This window comes from Xenopus laevis, chromosome 5S, assembly GCF_017654675.1.
Source record: "Xenopus laevis strain J_2021 chromosome 5S, Xenopus_laevis_v10.1, whole genome shotgun sequence".
In the NCBI taxonomy this organism is placed as follows: domain Eukaryota; kingdom Metazoa; phylum Chordata; class Amphibia; order Anura; family Pipidae; genus Xenopus; species Xenopus laevis.
The window spans coordinates 49,237,284-49,252,061 of NC_054380.1; the positions used below are offsets into that span (position 1 = coordinate 49,237,284).

Below are 14,778 nucleotides of genomic sequence, written 5' to 3' on the forward strand. Positions count from 1 at the left end.
TAGCTGTAAACTAGAGTTTAGGTTTAGGACATGTTTAAAGCAGTATTTTAAAAATGTTAGAAATGTTTTAATATATTATGCTTAGAAAATTATTTTATACAAATTGGAAAAAAATCACAATAATTCCCTTATAAAAGAATAGGAAATAACCAGAACTCTGCCTACATAATGCTATTGACCATGACTAAGTGGGGATCGCATGGGCATTTAGTTACAGAAACAACCAAGAGAAGCCAGTGGTAACTGTGAAGAAGATGGAGACATCCTCAAACAAGATGGCTGAAACTATCCATGTAGTAACAGAACTTTTGGTAGCAGGCGTCCCCAGCAAAAGAAAATTGCCACATGGGGGGGGGGGTTTGTTATGAGCAGCTCACACACTACTCTTAATCTAATTAATTTTACTGCAAGACTTTTTCATTGGTAGAAGTCCAACTTTGCTAACATCACTTTAAAAATCTGTAGAATGATTCTCTCCGTTTGTTTTTCAATTGATTTCAAACCCAAAATTGTACAGCATGTTGTACTTTGGAGTCAGAATGATTCATTTTAAAGGATGATAGTTGTTTGTTAAATATAGCAATGTACATTTTCTCATAAATCAATATAATATTTAAGTAATATTTTCCATGGAATAGAATGCTAACAATGATTTTATGGATGAAGATCATAATGGGACAACATCACTAAACATAGACCTCACATTAGTAAAGTATGGGCACTCCTGGTTTACATGGTTTGTAGGTGATCTGTTTGTGTACTTGATGAAGCCAAATAGAATTCCATGTTCAAAATGCTTCTAGGACTCAATGCTTCTAAATTGTACGTTTATATTCCACTCCTTTTTTTTGCATAGAATATCTCCGTAGCATATCTTTGCCTGTGCCAGTGATGGTTGAAGATACAAGCAGCAGCAGTGAATACAGTTCCGTTTCCCCAGACTCAGACTTAAGGTCGGACCCATTCACTTTTAAAACAAGAGCCAGGTCATGTGTAGAAAAGGATATCAAGCGTAACAGAAGTTTATTTCTGGGGTGAGGATAAATATTTTATTGTAATTGTGATGTATGTTTTGATAATTTATTGCACTTAATATAGAAGTGTTTACTAGCATAAGGGCTAAATGCAAATAACCAGGTTTTTATCCAGAATACCATAAAATAATGTAGAATGAAAAGCCAACTTTAACTAAAAAGTCAGCTATTTTGTTCTACTGTGCATGCGTTTGCCCCTGGAAATTTGAAGAAAGAATACGCTGGAAGAGGATCGCTCCGTGGTGCTCACTGGTATAACCCCAAGCCGGTGCAGTTTTCTGGTGATAGGTGGCCCGGGGTTTCAGGTAAGTATATAAAATCACATGGGGTGCCTAACATTTGACACTCCCAATTGTACAAAGCTTTTCCTTCTCCTTTAATGGCATTTCCTTGCAATAAGTATTTAAATGAGTACAAAACCATGCACTTCATATGGACAAACCACTCTACCAAATCACACTACTGTACTCCTCCCAAAAGATCCACATTTTCACTCCTGTTTCCAAAACAAGAGAACGTTGGATCCAAATAGAAAATGCTTAATTTACCAGCAGTCTTTTTAATCTATTCTTCTGCCAGTTCTCTATTATGTTTCAGGCTAATGTTCCTTAATTTAACCAATAACCTTCTGTGTGCTACTGTATCAAAAATAATACCAAAGATCCCTTTTTGAGTAGTGACAACAGAATTCACCAATATCTCGGCACCATGCTGGACCTCAACGACTCCTGAGTCACTAGTGTATCAATTGTATCTATTATAGGATTTTTTTTCACTACTCTCATCAACCAACTGGCCTCCCTCTTATAATAAGGTTCCCACCCTTTTATGCTTAATTTATTTTACTATTTACACATTTAAAAAATAGTTTTGGATTCATTTTACTACTTCCTGCATTACCTTTTTTCATTGTTAATTTTATTTTGTCAGGTAGCTATATTTGCATGCTTTATTGGCCTCCTTATAAAAATTTCAACAGTCCCAGCTAACTTAAATACCTTAAAAGCATGTTTTTCTTACCAACATCAACACTAACACTTCTATCAAACCATAAAGTTTTTGTATCTGATATTTGTACCATCAGAACTGTAGCACCAAAGAGATTGTGGAAGATTGTGTCAAACAAAAATAGTCAACATTTTGTCTTAATAAAAAGCCAACATAATAAATATATGCTTTTCTTGATCTGATGTAGAATCCCAGATGAGAACTTTGAGGACCATAGTGCTCCTCCTTCTCCTGAAGAAAGAGACTCTGGATTTTACATGCTGAAGAAAGATAGTGAAAGGAGGGCTACATTGTATCGTATTCTTACAGAGGATCAGGACAAGGTGGCTAGAAACTTGATGGATGCTTTAGTCCAGGTAAAATGACATTAATGTTTTGGAGTATAACTTAATTTAATTCATGAAAAATGCATATACAATGTATTTACTAAATATAACTTTTATTTCAAATAAGATTGAAATGTCTGACATCTTCTTTTACCTTTTTTTGGAATTGCATTCACTGCTTTACTAAGGTAAGCAGGAGGATTACTTAGTAGAATCCCTAATGAAATATCCAGTCGCGTAACTAGATGTTAAAGGACCCCCCAGTCTCATGGGGTCCCCTATACCTCCTGGGCACCAGTGCAGCCACAGGGTTTGCTTTCTCTGTGGTTACACCCCTGGAAAATTCATATCATCTTTCTGGGGAGATCACATTGCCTTTAAGATCACATTGCCTTTAAGAACTACTTCTATTAATCTACTAAGAAAAACAGAAGGCCTGTTTCATATATTATCTATATTCTCTTTTTTGTGTGTCTCTAATACATTAACACCAATTACACCTAGAAATCCTTTCTACGGGCTAATAGATCAATGGCAACTGAACTGCATTAACACAGCTAAAGTAGCTCAGCCAAGTTTGATTTTGGTGTGATATGCAGTCCATTTATTGAACTGAGTATATGTTCATAGGTAAAATCAATACAATTTTTTGCAAGCACATAAGCGAATGCTCTATTAAAACAGTTTTTAGCACCTGAATGGCTAATATGACTGAAGCAAAACTTTTTCTAAGCAGCACAGCATCTGTTGCAGCAATTTTGTCTCACAATTATTGGCAGTAATTCCCCTCTCAGAAGAGGTTGTGACAGAAGAAACTGGGAAAACACAGACTGAAAACAGGTTCCCCTAGGATTCTAATTAAACTTCTTCCACTTCAGGGTTCCTTTGAACTGATACATTAGTTGCAATGACATTTATCTAAACGGTGTGTGTTTTGTGGCTTTCGTAATGAAAATCTTGACCTTCCATTTTCTTTTCTGTCCTCAATTTGGAATTTGATTCTTTGGTCGTCTCAGTCCCTGTGATCTTGTGTTTTCTCTAGGATGGGTTGGTAAAAGTATTAAAGTTGTTGTCTCTTAAAGATCCGGTTTTAACCATAGCAGTTTATTTCATTATAAACTGCTGAATTATTACACAATGTTCAAGTTGTTCTACATGGAGTTAAAAGACAAGGGAACTGCTACATACTGGAGAGTGTCTATTTGTTAGGCACCTTCCAGTGAATATGCAATACCTAGTACAGTAAGTATCCTTGCAGCATGGAATGGGATTAAAATAGCACCTGGCATTTCAAATTCACAAAGATGCCCAAACAGCCCTCCTCCAGCCCACTAAATAGTGACAATCAGTCTATGGCAACTTACTGCAGCCCTTCTGGCATTTGGTAAAATCTACAGATTGTCAGTTCGCGTCTGCCTCACAAGTTGGTGCATTCACATTATAATGAAATAAAAAAAAAACATGACTATAATGCATATTTCACATAAAATCCTTGAAAATGCTAGAAGAAAAGTACCCTGAGCTGGCACTTTTTTAAAGAGCAGCAGTACAAATGTATTATGGTTTGGAAAGGCCTTTAGAAGCCCCTGTTCAAGCCAATCTGGGAGACAGCACTTATTTTCTAGTGGAAATGGGTCTTTCTCTTAGCAATCTGTTCCACTAGAAAGAAGTCAGATTGGCATGTTTGCTTGTGGATCTTCTTGCCAACTTTTGAGGCCCAGGATTTCTTCCTAAGGTAGTATAGGATTTCCACATCAACCAGGAATTTGTGTTGCCCTATTGCTTTCCCTATATAGCTTTTGCTCCTTCCGCCCCCCCTCCAGCAAGTAGAATTTGCCATGGACATTTTCCATGGGCAGGTGTCTCATACCCTCAGATACCCATATGCCCACTTGCTTACACATAACAATGGGTAACAAGTGGTGGTCTGGCACCCCCTCTCTCCTGCCATCCCCCAGAGGCAGAGGTCTGCTGTACACTAGTTATAACAGTGTTTGTATACCAAGTCTTCAATATAAAGGCTGCTTGGATCTAAATCCTTGTGGTGTTCTTTAATTACAAACTTATATACATTGTCACTTAACTACCTATAATGATTTTGTATTTTGTGTACTTATGTAAGTACACAAAAAGGTGTACTAATTTAACTAGTTTAGAGAGTGCACATCTCTGTGCATATCTGCTGGAAAATGGCACTTCCAATGCACAATTATGTGCCTGTAGTTTGATATATGCAGATACACAATGGGCACTGCAGGCTGGAGAAGGGGAAGAACTGACCTTCTTTGTGTGATGGCATTTGCCCCCCTCCCCAAAACTATCTTTTTAGTATTGCATATGTTATCACTATACTTTTTGGTCTTGTTTCCAAATCTCTAGGGATCAGAAGTAAAATTAAAATGGGACCACATTACCTCTCTTGTTGCCAGCCTGAAAGAGTTTGTAAGATCTACTGACAGGAAAATCATTTCAACAGCCCTTTCAAAACTCAAACTTGAGTTAGACTTTGACAGTCATGCCATCAGTCAAGTCCAAATGGTGCTTTTTGGCTTTCAAGATGCAGTAAGTATATACGAAGGAACATAATATAGAGGTATGGTATCTATTGAATCAGTTGTACAGGCTGATACATTAGATAGCTTTAAGAAGGGGTTGGATTTCTTTTTAGCAAGTGAGGGAATACAGTGTTATGGGAGATAGCTCCTAGTACAAGTTGATCCAGGGACTAGTCTGATTGCCATTTTGCAGTCAGGAAGGATTTTTTTCCCCCTCTGAGGCAAATTGGTGAGGCTTCAGACGGGTTTTTTTGCCTTCCTCTGGATCAACTAGCAGTTAGGCAGATTAAAAAAAAAACTAAAAGGTTGAACTTGATGGACGTGTGTCTTTTTTCAACCTTACTTACTATGTATGCTACTATGTAAATTACTATGTATTGATCATTTGACCCCAGAGACTTATTACCCATCCTTCTGGAGTTTTTCACTGGATATTGATTGGCTAACTGCCCCTTTGCACAAAACCCAGCAGTGACATCCCTCTGCGAGGCAACCTGTTTGAAAAGGAAAATTATTTTATATTTTTTATTCATGTAATATGAGTATAGAATTCGTTATCAGATAACACGTTATCCAGAAAGCTCTGAATTATGGAAAGTTTGTCTCCTATAGACTGCATTTTATCTAAAGAATCCACATTTTTAAACATGATTTCCTTTTTCTCTGTAATAATTAAACAGTACCTTTTACTTGAGCCAAACTAAAATATATGGTAGGAGGCAAAACCAGCCTATTGGGTTTATTTAATGTTTACATGCCTTTGTAGCAGACTTAAGGTATGAAGATGCAAATTATGGAAAGATCCATTATCGAGGTCCCGAGCATTCTGGATTACAGGTCCCATATGTGTATTAACAACCCTCACCCCAGACAACTGCAAATGCAAGGGGCACATGGGAAGTGTGCATGATTGGGTCAAGGTTTTTCTACTTCAAACCAGACCACTGGTGTGTGAACCTAACTTAAAGGGCTTTTCCTTACCAAGGTAACTTGACTTCTGAGTTTTAAATTTTACATTTGTTAGCTATGGGTGCACCCTTATGTTTACTTTCTATTAACTGCCTTTACCATTGCTTAGTTTACAAGATTACAGACAAGGGACAGACAAAATTATTGGCATTAGCAATTACATAGATAACATAAATTATAATAACATTCTTAACTGAAAATATGTAATTAATTCATATTGAATTCATAAGTTGCTTAGAATTATGTTTTCGGGGAGGCTGTCATGCTCTTTAAGTGGTTGTTGGTTAATTACATGTAGTTTCTCTTTAAGTGGGGTTTAACACAAAACAAGTTCAACTCACAGCAGCCCAGGGTTTAACTAAATATGTGTCACAAAAGGACCATGCTTAAAAACAGAAGTTAAATTACAGTGCAATATGGATAGTAAACAATCTGAACAGAAGACAAATCAGTATAACTAGTCACAGTTCATGGCAGGTAGCAGGCAAACAGCAAATAGTTTAGTAAACAGACTCGGCACTGTTCTGGACCTTCATAGAGAACCAACAGTTTTCTTTAAAAACACACTCAGTGGTACAAATATTGTTGTAATAGCAAGTAGTGATGAGCAAATTTATTCACCAGGCATGGATTTGCGGCAAAATTCCATACTTCACCGCCTGCAAATTTTTTTTGCGAAAAAATTTTTTTACAGAAAAATTTGCCACTTCAAAAAAGTTGCTTCGTCAAAATTGATTCAGAGACAAAGAAGTCGCAATAAGAATAAATGGCTACTGACTTTAATGTATTTGGAGTGAGAAATAATTGGTTATGGAATCTGAAGCAATTTTGGCTGGTAAATTTTTGGCGACTACAACACCTAATAGCTTTACATACCAGTATGGGATTCATTATCTGGAAATCCATTATCCGGAAAGTTCCGAATTACAGAAAGGCTGTCTTCCATAGACTCCATTTTATCCATTTACTGTATATGTGTGTGTGTGTGTGTGTGTGTGTGTGTGTGTATATATATATATATATATATATATATATATATATATATATATATATATATATATATATATATATATATATATACACGTATATGTGGCTTGGAGGCAACTTAAGCTGAGAGAAAAAGATTTTCTGCAGGATTGCAACTGATCAGGGCAGGTGATAAACAAGTAGCAAGTCCATGTAATAGGCCAGTTGTCAGAGAAGGCAGTAGACAAGGAGTATGCTGATACATCAGGCCAGAGTTCAGGCAGGTGGCAGACAAGATAAGTCCATAAAATAGGGCACAGATTAGAACTGGGTCAGAAGATATACAGTATCAGGACTGGCACAGGAGCACTCACTCATAAAGTAAATTACAAATCCATGTTACAGACCAGTGGTCTGAGTAGGCAGAAGGCAAGCAATAAGCTGATATATTAGGCCAGAGTTCAGTGCAGGTGGCAGGCAAGATAAAAGTCCATGAAACATGGCAGAGGTTAGAAATTGGTCAAAAGATACACAGGATTACCATATGAACACTCTCCCAAAAAGTAAATTACATACAGTGAGAGACAGTGGCTACCGAAACCCCAAGCACATGATATAATGTGCTTGGAGTGCAAGGTCCAGTTTTATGTATAGCTAGAGCCAGGGGCTACTGACACTGCAAGAGGCAGTGAGTACAGGAATAGGACCTATTATACAGAATGCTCTGGACTTTGGGTTTTCCGCATAATGGATCTTTCCATAATTTGTATCTTCATACCTGAGGTCTACTAGAAAATCAAGTAAACATTAAATAAACCCAACATGCTAGTTTTGCTTCCAGTAACAATTCATTTTTTCTTAGTTTGGATCAAGTACAAATTACTGTTTTATTATTACAGAGAAAAAGTTAATAATGTTTAAAAAACATGGGATTATATTGGATTATATTGGATTATATATGGAGTCTATGTTATATGGCCTTTCCATAATTTGGAGCTTTTTGGATAACAGGTTTCCAGATCCCATACACAATGTATCCCCAAGTACACTACTCCCTTTCCTTTCCTGTTGGTGTGAAAATAGCACTGCCAGAAGTGTATCACACTATACTAACAGGCATGCAATCCCCCTCAACTCTGTCCTACTTTAATAAACCATTTGTTGATTATAAAGTTAAACAATATTCACTACTGTATATTTATTCTTATTTTTTGGGGAGAGTGCCCTTGTTGGCACAGTATTGGTGCTTTAGTTTTGTTGGAGCTGAAAAATAAATACTTTTACTTTTCAGCAAACTCTGACTAGAGCATCTTTTGGTTGAAATCTTTTCATTTTCTGTCACCAGGTAAATAAAGTGCTACGGAATCATAACATAAAGCCTCACTGGATGTTTGCCTTAGATAATATAATTCGAAAGGCCATTCAGACAGCTGTCACTATACTGGTACCTGGTGAGTCCTTTATACAAACCCATGTTGCTCTGTTTCAAAACTTTTATGCATTTGTTGGATGCAAATGTTGAATGTTCTTATATCGTTCTATACAGTATCTGCACAATATACAGTATACTATTGTAACAGTAGGTATGAGATTACCAAAGAGGAATTGATGCATCATGAAAAGGACATAATGTATGGTGTTCCAAATTAGGAAAAGATCCCGTATCTGAAGAACTCCAGATCTTGAGAATCTTGGATAGTAGATCCTATATCTGTAGTAGTTTAATTCTCTTATTGTGTCTTTTCATATTTATTCAAAGAACTGAGGCCACATTTTAGCATTACATCTGAAAGTGACCAAGCAGATCAGGAGGACATAGAAGTAGAGGAAAGAAGTAAACCACCCACAGAAGAGGCCATTCTCATAGAAGTCAAGGAGGACAATGTGCAGACCTCAGGAGTGAGCACACTAAGTTCCACTTTGTCCCACAACTCTCAGAATGCCCACAGGTCCCTGAATATGCAGCTGGGAAGACTAAGGTTAGAGTCAAACAGGTATGAATTGGATTTACTGCATTAAACTATTTCTGCCTCATAATAAATTATTAATAAATGTGGGATGATGTGTGTATATTGATTTATTTATAAGTAAATTTATTAAAAACTTTTTGTTTTGTGCTACACACTTAAATAAGGTTTTGTAAAAAGGTGTATTTGCTATTCTTTCCTAATTCTCTTTATTGAAAACAGCTAAAACAAGTAATAACGTTTATGTGCAGTAACATTAGGGGTCATTTATTTACAGCGCCACAGTGGACTAACAGGGGAATGTAATAAAAGTCGCAAAGAGCAAAACAATTCGCACCAATAAGACTAAAAATCCACATCTCGCAATGTAATATTGTTCCTTAAACTGTTATTGCATTGCGAATTTTAATTGCGCATTGCGAATTTTAATTGCGCACTCATAAGAATTGCTTGAAGGTGTCGTAATCTTTTGGAGCAAACATAACGACTTTTTCAGTAAGAAGTTTTATTACATTGACTGCGCATTGGCGCAAACTATAACATTCGCAAACGTTCTTTCACTGTCGGAAGTGGTCGCTAAACAGTTTCCGGGCTCGCAAAAGTTATATTAAATTCGCACAAAGCAAAATTTGTTCGCGCAAAGGCATAACTTTTCGCATTGCGAATAGTTTTTCCGTTAGCGATTTTTATTACATTCCCCCATTAGTGCTGAGTGTTTCCATGTTTATTCCCTATGATTCCAGTGTAATTGTAGTACCAAGGGGAAATGCGTGTGACACAACCTAACAAACCTACTGTAATAGCTCCCAGTATTTCTAGCGCATGTGCACCTCAGTGACAAGATGTATGCACACATTTCTGATGTTTTGGCATGTAGCAAATGCATGCTGATGTCATTTTGGTACCAAATTTGAATTAAAAAGTCCCCTTCAGTTTATAAACATTGCCCAAGCTGGCTCCGTTTATTACAACTCCCAAAGCCTTTTGTTGTCATTTCTGATCTCCTGGTTATTGATTTCTACCTATTTCTGAATCTGATTATTATGCTGCCTGCCCTGCCTTCTTGTCTGGTTTAACTACACTTTTGGTTAACTCTTGCATGTACCATACTTTTTGATCAAACTCTGCATTGTTTGGGTTCTCCCTGTTGGTCTACAACAGAACATTCCGTGACCCCATAAAGTCATCAGTGAAGACCAGTCACAGCAGGGCTCCCCTGTAATTTTTTCTAGCAGTCTCCAGGGTTCCTGCCACACAGATTGTGACACCTTAAATGGTGACTGCAGTATGTGCCACATAAATAGTAACATTACCTCAGAATACCTGCTGTCCCTTAGATCTCTGTTCTGCTTGCATCTTATTCTCTCACTGTCCTGTGTGCTGTTTTTTTGCTGGGGTTATATTTCTTTTGGCCATCTAGTATTCTTCTTGGAAGACCTCCTTGCTGGCATTTTTACCTGCACATGGCTTGATTGTGTTTTATACAGCATCTGCACTATGTTACTAAGAGAAATCTTAGTGCCTTATTTCTGTTAATGCTATATGTATTAGAAGTAATTTTAACATTAGTTGACCCCCACTAGTGTAATATTAGGCCACACCCCTGAACTGCCATACCTATAATAGCTAGTTGTAAAAGATTATATATAATAGAAAGATAATATTGAAAATGTTAATTAGAAAATTACAAATGTAAAATATTAATAACATTATAGTGGTGCTTTAAATTCCTTTTAAATTCCATATATATATATATATAACCTGAGTCAGACGCTTGCACTCTGAACCAGTCTTCCATAAACGTGGGTGCTGGGTCAAAATATTTATGTAAAGTTCAAGAGGACCCGCACTCCTTGGTTAGTGAACCAAAAATATCTTTATTTTTCAAACTTGTGCATCCAATGCACAATGGATGCACAAGTTTGAAAAATAAAGATATTTTTGGTTCACTAACCAAGGAGTGCGGGTCCTCTTGAACTTTATATATATATATATATATATATATATATATATATATATATATATATATATATATATATATATATATATATATATATACACAGAAATTATATTTATTTGCATTTTACATTTTGCATATGCAGCAGTTTGTTTCTTAGAGGACTAAGACATATGTTGTTGGAAAATCAGAACAATATATATGTTAGAGTCTTGCAGCGGGTTGGGTACCCGCAGGTTACCCGCAAAAACCTGCGGTACCCTGCAGGTTGCGGGTATAAGTGCTTGTAGATTGTTGTATTGAATAGGGTACAGACTTCAGAAGACCTTTTCTGTTATATAGTTTCCTTATCACTAGACAAACAGGGGAAGCGTTCTGAGCTAACAACAATATAATTACACTTGTTTACACTTCTGTGCGGAACAGTATCAAAAGCTTTAGCAAAGTCCAAGTAGATAAAAAGCCTTTAGTTTTGAGACTGAGAACAGGATCCCTTTTTGTGGCACCATATTAGCAATTCACCAGTCTCTCAGAACCATGCCAGACCTTAATGACTGCTGAAAAAATTTTGTAAAGAGGTTTGGCAGTCACAGAGATAAGCTTGTTTAGTATACCATCCGATCTTTGTTTTCCTTTACATGTTCTAGTGTCTTTTGAATTTCCTCTTGCATGAAACACACATATTTTGTTGTATTACTAGAAATGGGACTATTAAAAAGGAAACTTTCATTAATTGGTTCCTCATTTGTGTAGTTCAAAATAACAGTTCAAAATCTCTGCTTTTTCTCTGTTATCTTATTGACCACCTGATCCCCCTCTGATATTAAGGGTCCCACCTCATCCTGCTTCATTTTTTTACTATTTAAATATTTAACAAATAATCATATATGAAATAATGTTATTGCTATCATACACTAGCTCATAAGCATGCAGAGGCCCCATACATATTGTTTCAACAGTGATTGTACATCACAGACTATTATCAGACAGTATTACTTTATCCAAAGAGTAAAAAAAATGTAACTAGTGTCTCCACACAAGATTAAAATACATTAAAATGCCTATTCTTGTACTAGTTTTCTCTCTATTACTTTCTTAGGCTTATGGAAGAATTGTTACTTAAAGAGAAAGAATTCCAAGTTTTACTACAACAAGCTATTGAAGTAAAAGACAGGGAAATCAAACGCCTGCAATGCACATCTGAGCCAATAAGTGAGTATGCAAATATAATTTTTTAAGGAAATACATAGTTTCCAGTTATGCTTAAGATTAAATGCATTCAATACCTTTCTAATGATAACTTAATATCCTTACTGCCCAGTATGTTATTTTGTTTGTGAATCAGCAACATGTTAACATAGTTTATGTCATGAGGGGAGGATGCAATGCATAGTTACCCTTTTAAATTCCAGAATGTGCATCTGTAAAAAGTTATGCTAAAAACTATTAAACCAGGGAACTAAAGGAGCTAAGATCTGTTATTCCCAACCCATTTCATCCTCCAAGAATCTTTTGAGAGATCGATGAATTGCTAGTCCTGTTTTCAGCCAAGTAACAGAAGGCCTGTTAGTCTGATATCTGGTAGGAAAGCCTTGGATGGGGTAGTGTGGGATAAGATAATGGAATACATTTAATATCACAATATTATGGCAATGAATTTTCAAACCTGAAAGACTGTTGTGGAGCAAAACAATTGCAGGAAGACATGTTGAACACGCTAGTTGAATAATTTGGAGGATTGATGAGCAAAACAGAGGATTATTGTTGATAGATGCAAAATTATGTTCTTGCGGGACTTCCTAAAGTGACAAGGATTTGAGGGGTATTATGGATACATGAAACTGCCTGGATTTCTGTTTCCTGTCGGGACAAGAGCCTCATCCTCCCCATAGTGTAACAGTATCATGTTTTTAATCAGAGAGGAGGACACAGTCAGTTCCTGATGTGTTTAGTTTTGGCCTTTGTAAAATAATTTGCCTTTCTTTACTGTCTCTTTTCAGTTTGCAATTAAAATACTATTTGTTGGGGGTCATCTACCCTGACAGCCAAATAACCCCTGCGCCTCTCCTATTATTTTTCCAGTCTTTCATAAATTGCTAGAATTAACTAAACCCTAGAAACCGCATAGCTGCTAAAATTCAGATTGGAGAACTGTTAAACATAACACTACAAATATAATTTTTTACAACAATATTATATTATATATTATATATATTTACAACAATCAGAATGTTGTCTTTGCATGAGCTTTAGAATTTGGCTATAAAAGTATCTGACTGATGCTTTTACATTATCTGATCCCCATGTTCCTCTGTGAAGAGGCTGCCGTATTTGTGCAACAGTAGTTCTTTAGCTTTACAATCTCTGACAGAGTGAGAAGGGGCAGTCAGGTGGCAAAACAGTCAGGTTTAAAAACTTAAAGTAACAGTTATTTACAAAAACAGACCTATCAGGGAAAAACATCAGGCAAAAAACACCTATAGGTAACTTTCAATGTACATTTATATTTCGAAGAGTAGATTTTTCAGTTGTTTTTTTAGTAGTTTTGTATACTTTAAAGAGGCTGTTCACCTTTAAATTAACTTTAAGTATTATGTAGAAAGTGATATTCTGAGACAATTTGCAGTTGGTTTTCATTTTTTATTTGTGGGTTTTGAGTTATTTCGTTTATCCAGCAAGCTCTCCAGTTTGCAGTTTCAGCAATTTGGTTGTTAGGTCCACATTATCCTAGAAATCACGCACTCATTTGAGTAAGAGACTGGAATATTAATAGGAGAGGGTCTGAATAGAATAACATCAATGTGTAGCTATGCAGAGCATTTGTTTTTTAGATGGGGTCAGTGACCCCCATTTGAAAGCTTGAAAAGTCAGAAGAAAAAGGTAAATAATTCACAAACTATAGAAAAAATATAAACTAAAAAAAAACTATAAAAAAATATGAGCAACATGATGTACCGTATATACTCGAGTATAAGCCGAGTTTTTCAGCATCCAAAATGTGCTGAAAAAGTCTACCTCGGCTTATACTCGGGTCAGCGGGCAGTAGCCGAGATTGCAGTCACTTTTAATCATTCCTATACCAACAGTTCACTTGGGGAGAGACTGCAATATCCCACAATGCCCTCTGTTGGTTTTATGAAAGAATAACAGTGCGCCCTCTGTTGGTTATATCAAAGAATAACAGTGACTGCAATATCACACAGCGCCATCTGTTGGTTGTATCAAAGAATAACAGTGACTGCAATATCACACAGCGCCATCTGTTGGTTATATCAAAGAATAACAGTAACTGCAATATCACACAGCGCCATCTGTTGGTTGTATCAAAGAATAACAGTGACTGCAATATCACACAGCGCCATCTGTTGGTTATATCAAAGAATAACAGTGACTGCAATATCACACAGCGCCATCTGTTGGTTATATCAAAGAATAACAGTAACTGCAATATCACACAGCACCATCTGTTGGTTGTATCAAAGAATAACAGTGACTGCAATATCACACAGCGCCATCTGTTGGTTATATCAAAGAATAAAAGTAACTGCAATATCACACAGCGCCATCTGTTGGTTGAATAAAGGATTAACAGTGATGGCGATATCACACAGCGCCATCTGTTGGTTATACGAAAGATCAGTGATGGTTTTATGACACACAGCACTCTCTGCACAATTCTCTGTCACCATCAACTTTGCAAAGAAGTCCGGTCGATCGCTGGGGGAGTCTCTTTGGCGGAAGGTGCGCTGCTGGGAGACAGAGCTGTAGTTGTGTCTAGGCTTATACTAGAGTCAATAAGTTTTCCCAGTTTTCGTAGGTAAAATAAGGTACCTCGGCTTATACTCGGATCGGCTTATACTCGAGTATATACGGTAAAAAGAGTTGTGGGAACAAGTGTTGGTGCAAAATAAGGGCTACGATTGGCTGTTTAGAAGCCCTTATGTGGACTGGAAGCTCTCTTTGGCAGTACACCTGGCTTTTATGCAACCTAAACCT

The 14,778-nt window shown here is 36.6% G+C and overlaps 1 protein-coding gene across 2 annotated transcripts in view; it reads left to right on the forward strand.

Moving 5' to 3' along the window:
* LOC108717885 (mitogen-activated protein kinase kinase kinase 5) overlaps positions 1–14,778 on the forward strand; it is a 140,244-nt gene that overhangs the window by 117,613 nt on the left and 7,853 nt on the right. For both annotated transcript variants that reach the window (XM_018265310.2, XM_041564516.1), the window contains 6 exons: positions 857–1,034; positions 2,230–2,398; positions 4,748–4,930; positions 8,204–8,309; positions 8,618–8,852; positions 11,882–11,994. In XM_018265310.2, the coding sequence (XP_018120799.1) occupies positions 857–1,034; positions 2,230–2,398; positions 4,748–4,930; positions 8,204–8,309; positions 8,618–8,852; positions 11,882–11,994 (984 nt within the window). The remainder of the gene's footprint in view (positions 1–856; positions 1,035–2,229; positions 2,399–4,747; positions 4,931–8,203; positions 8,310–8,617; positions 8,853–11,881; positions 11,995–14,778) is intronic.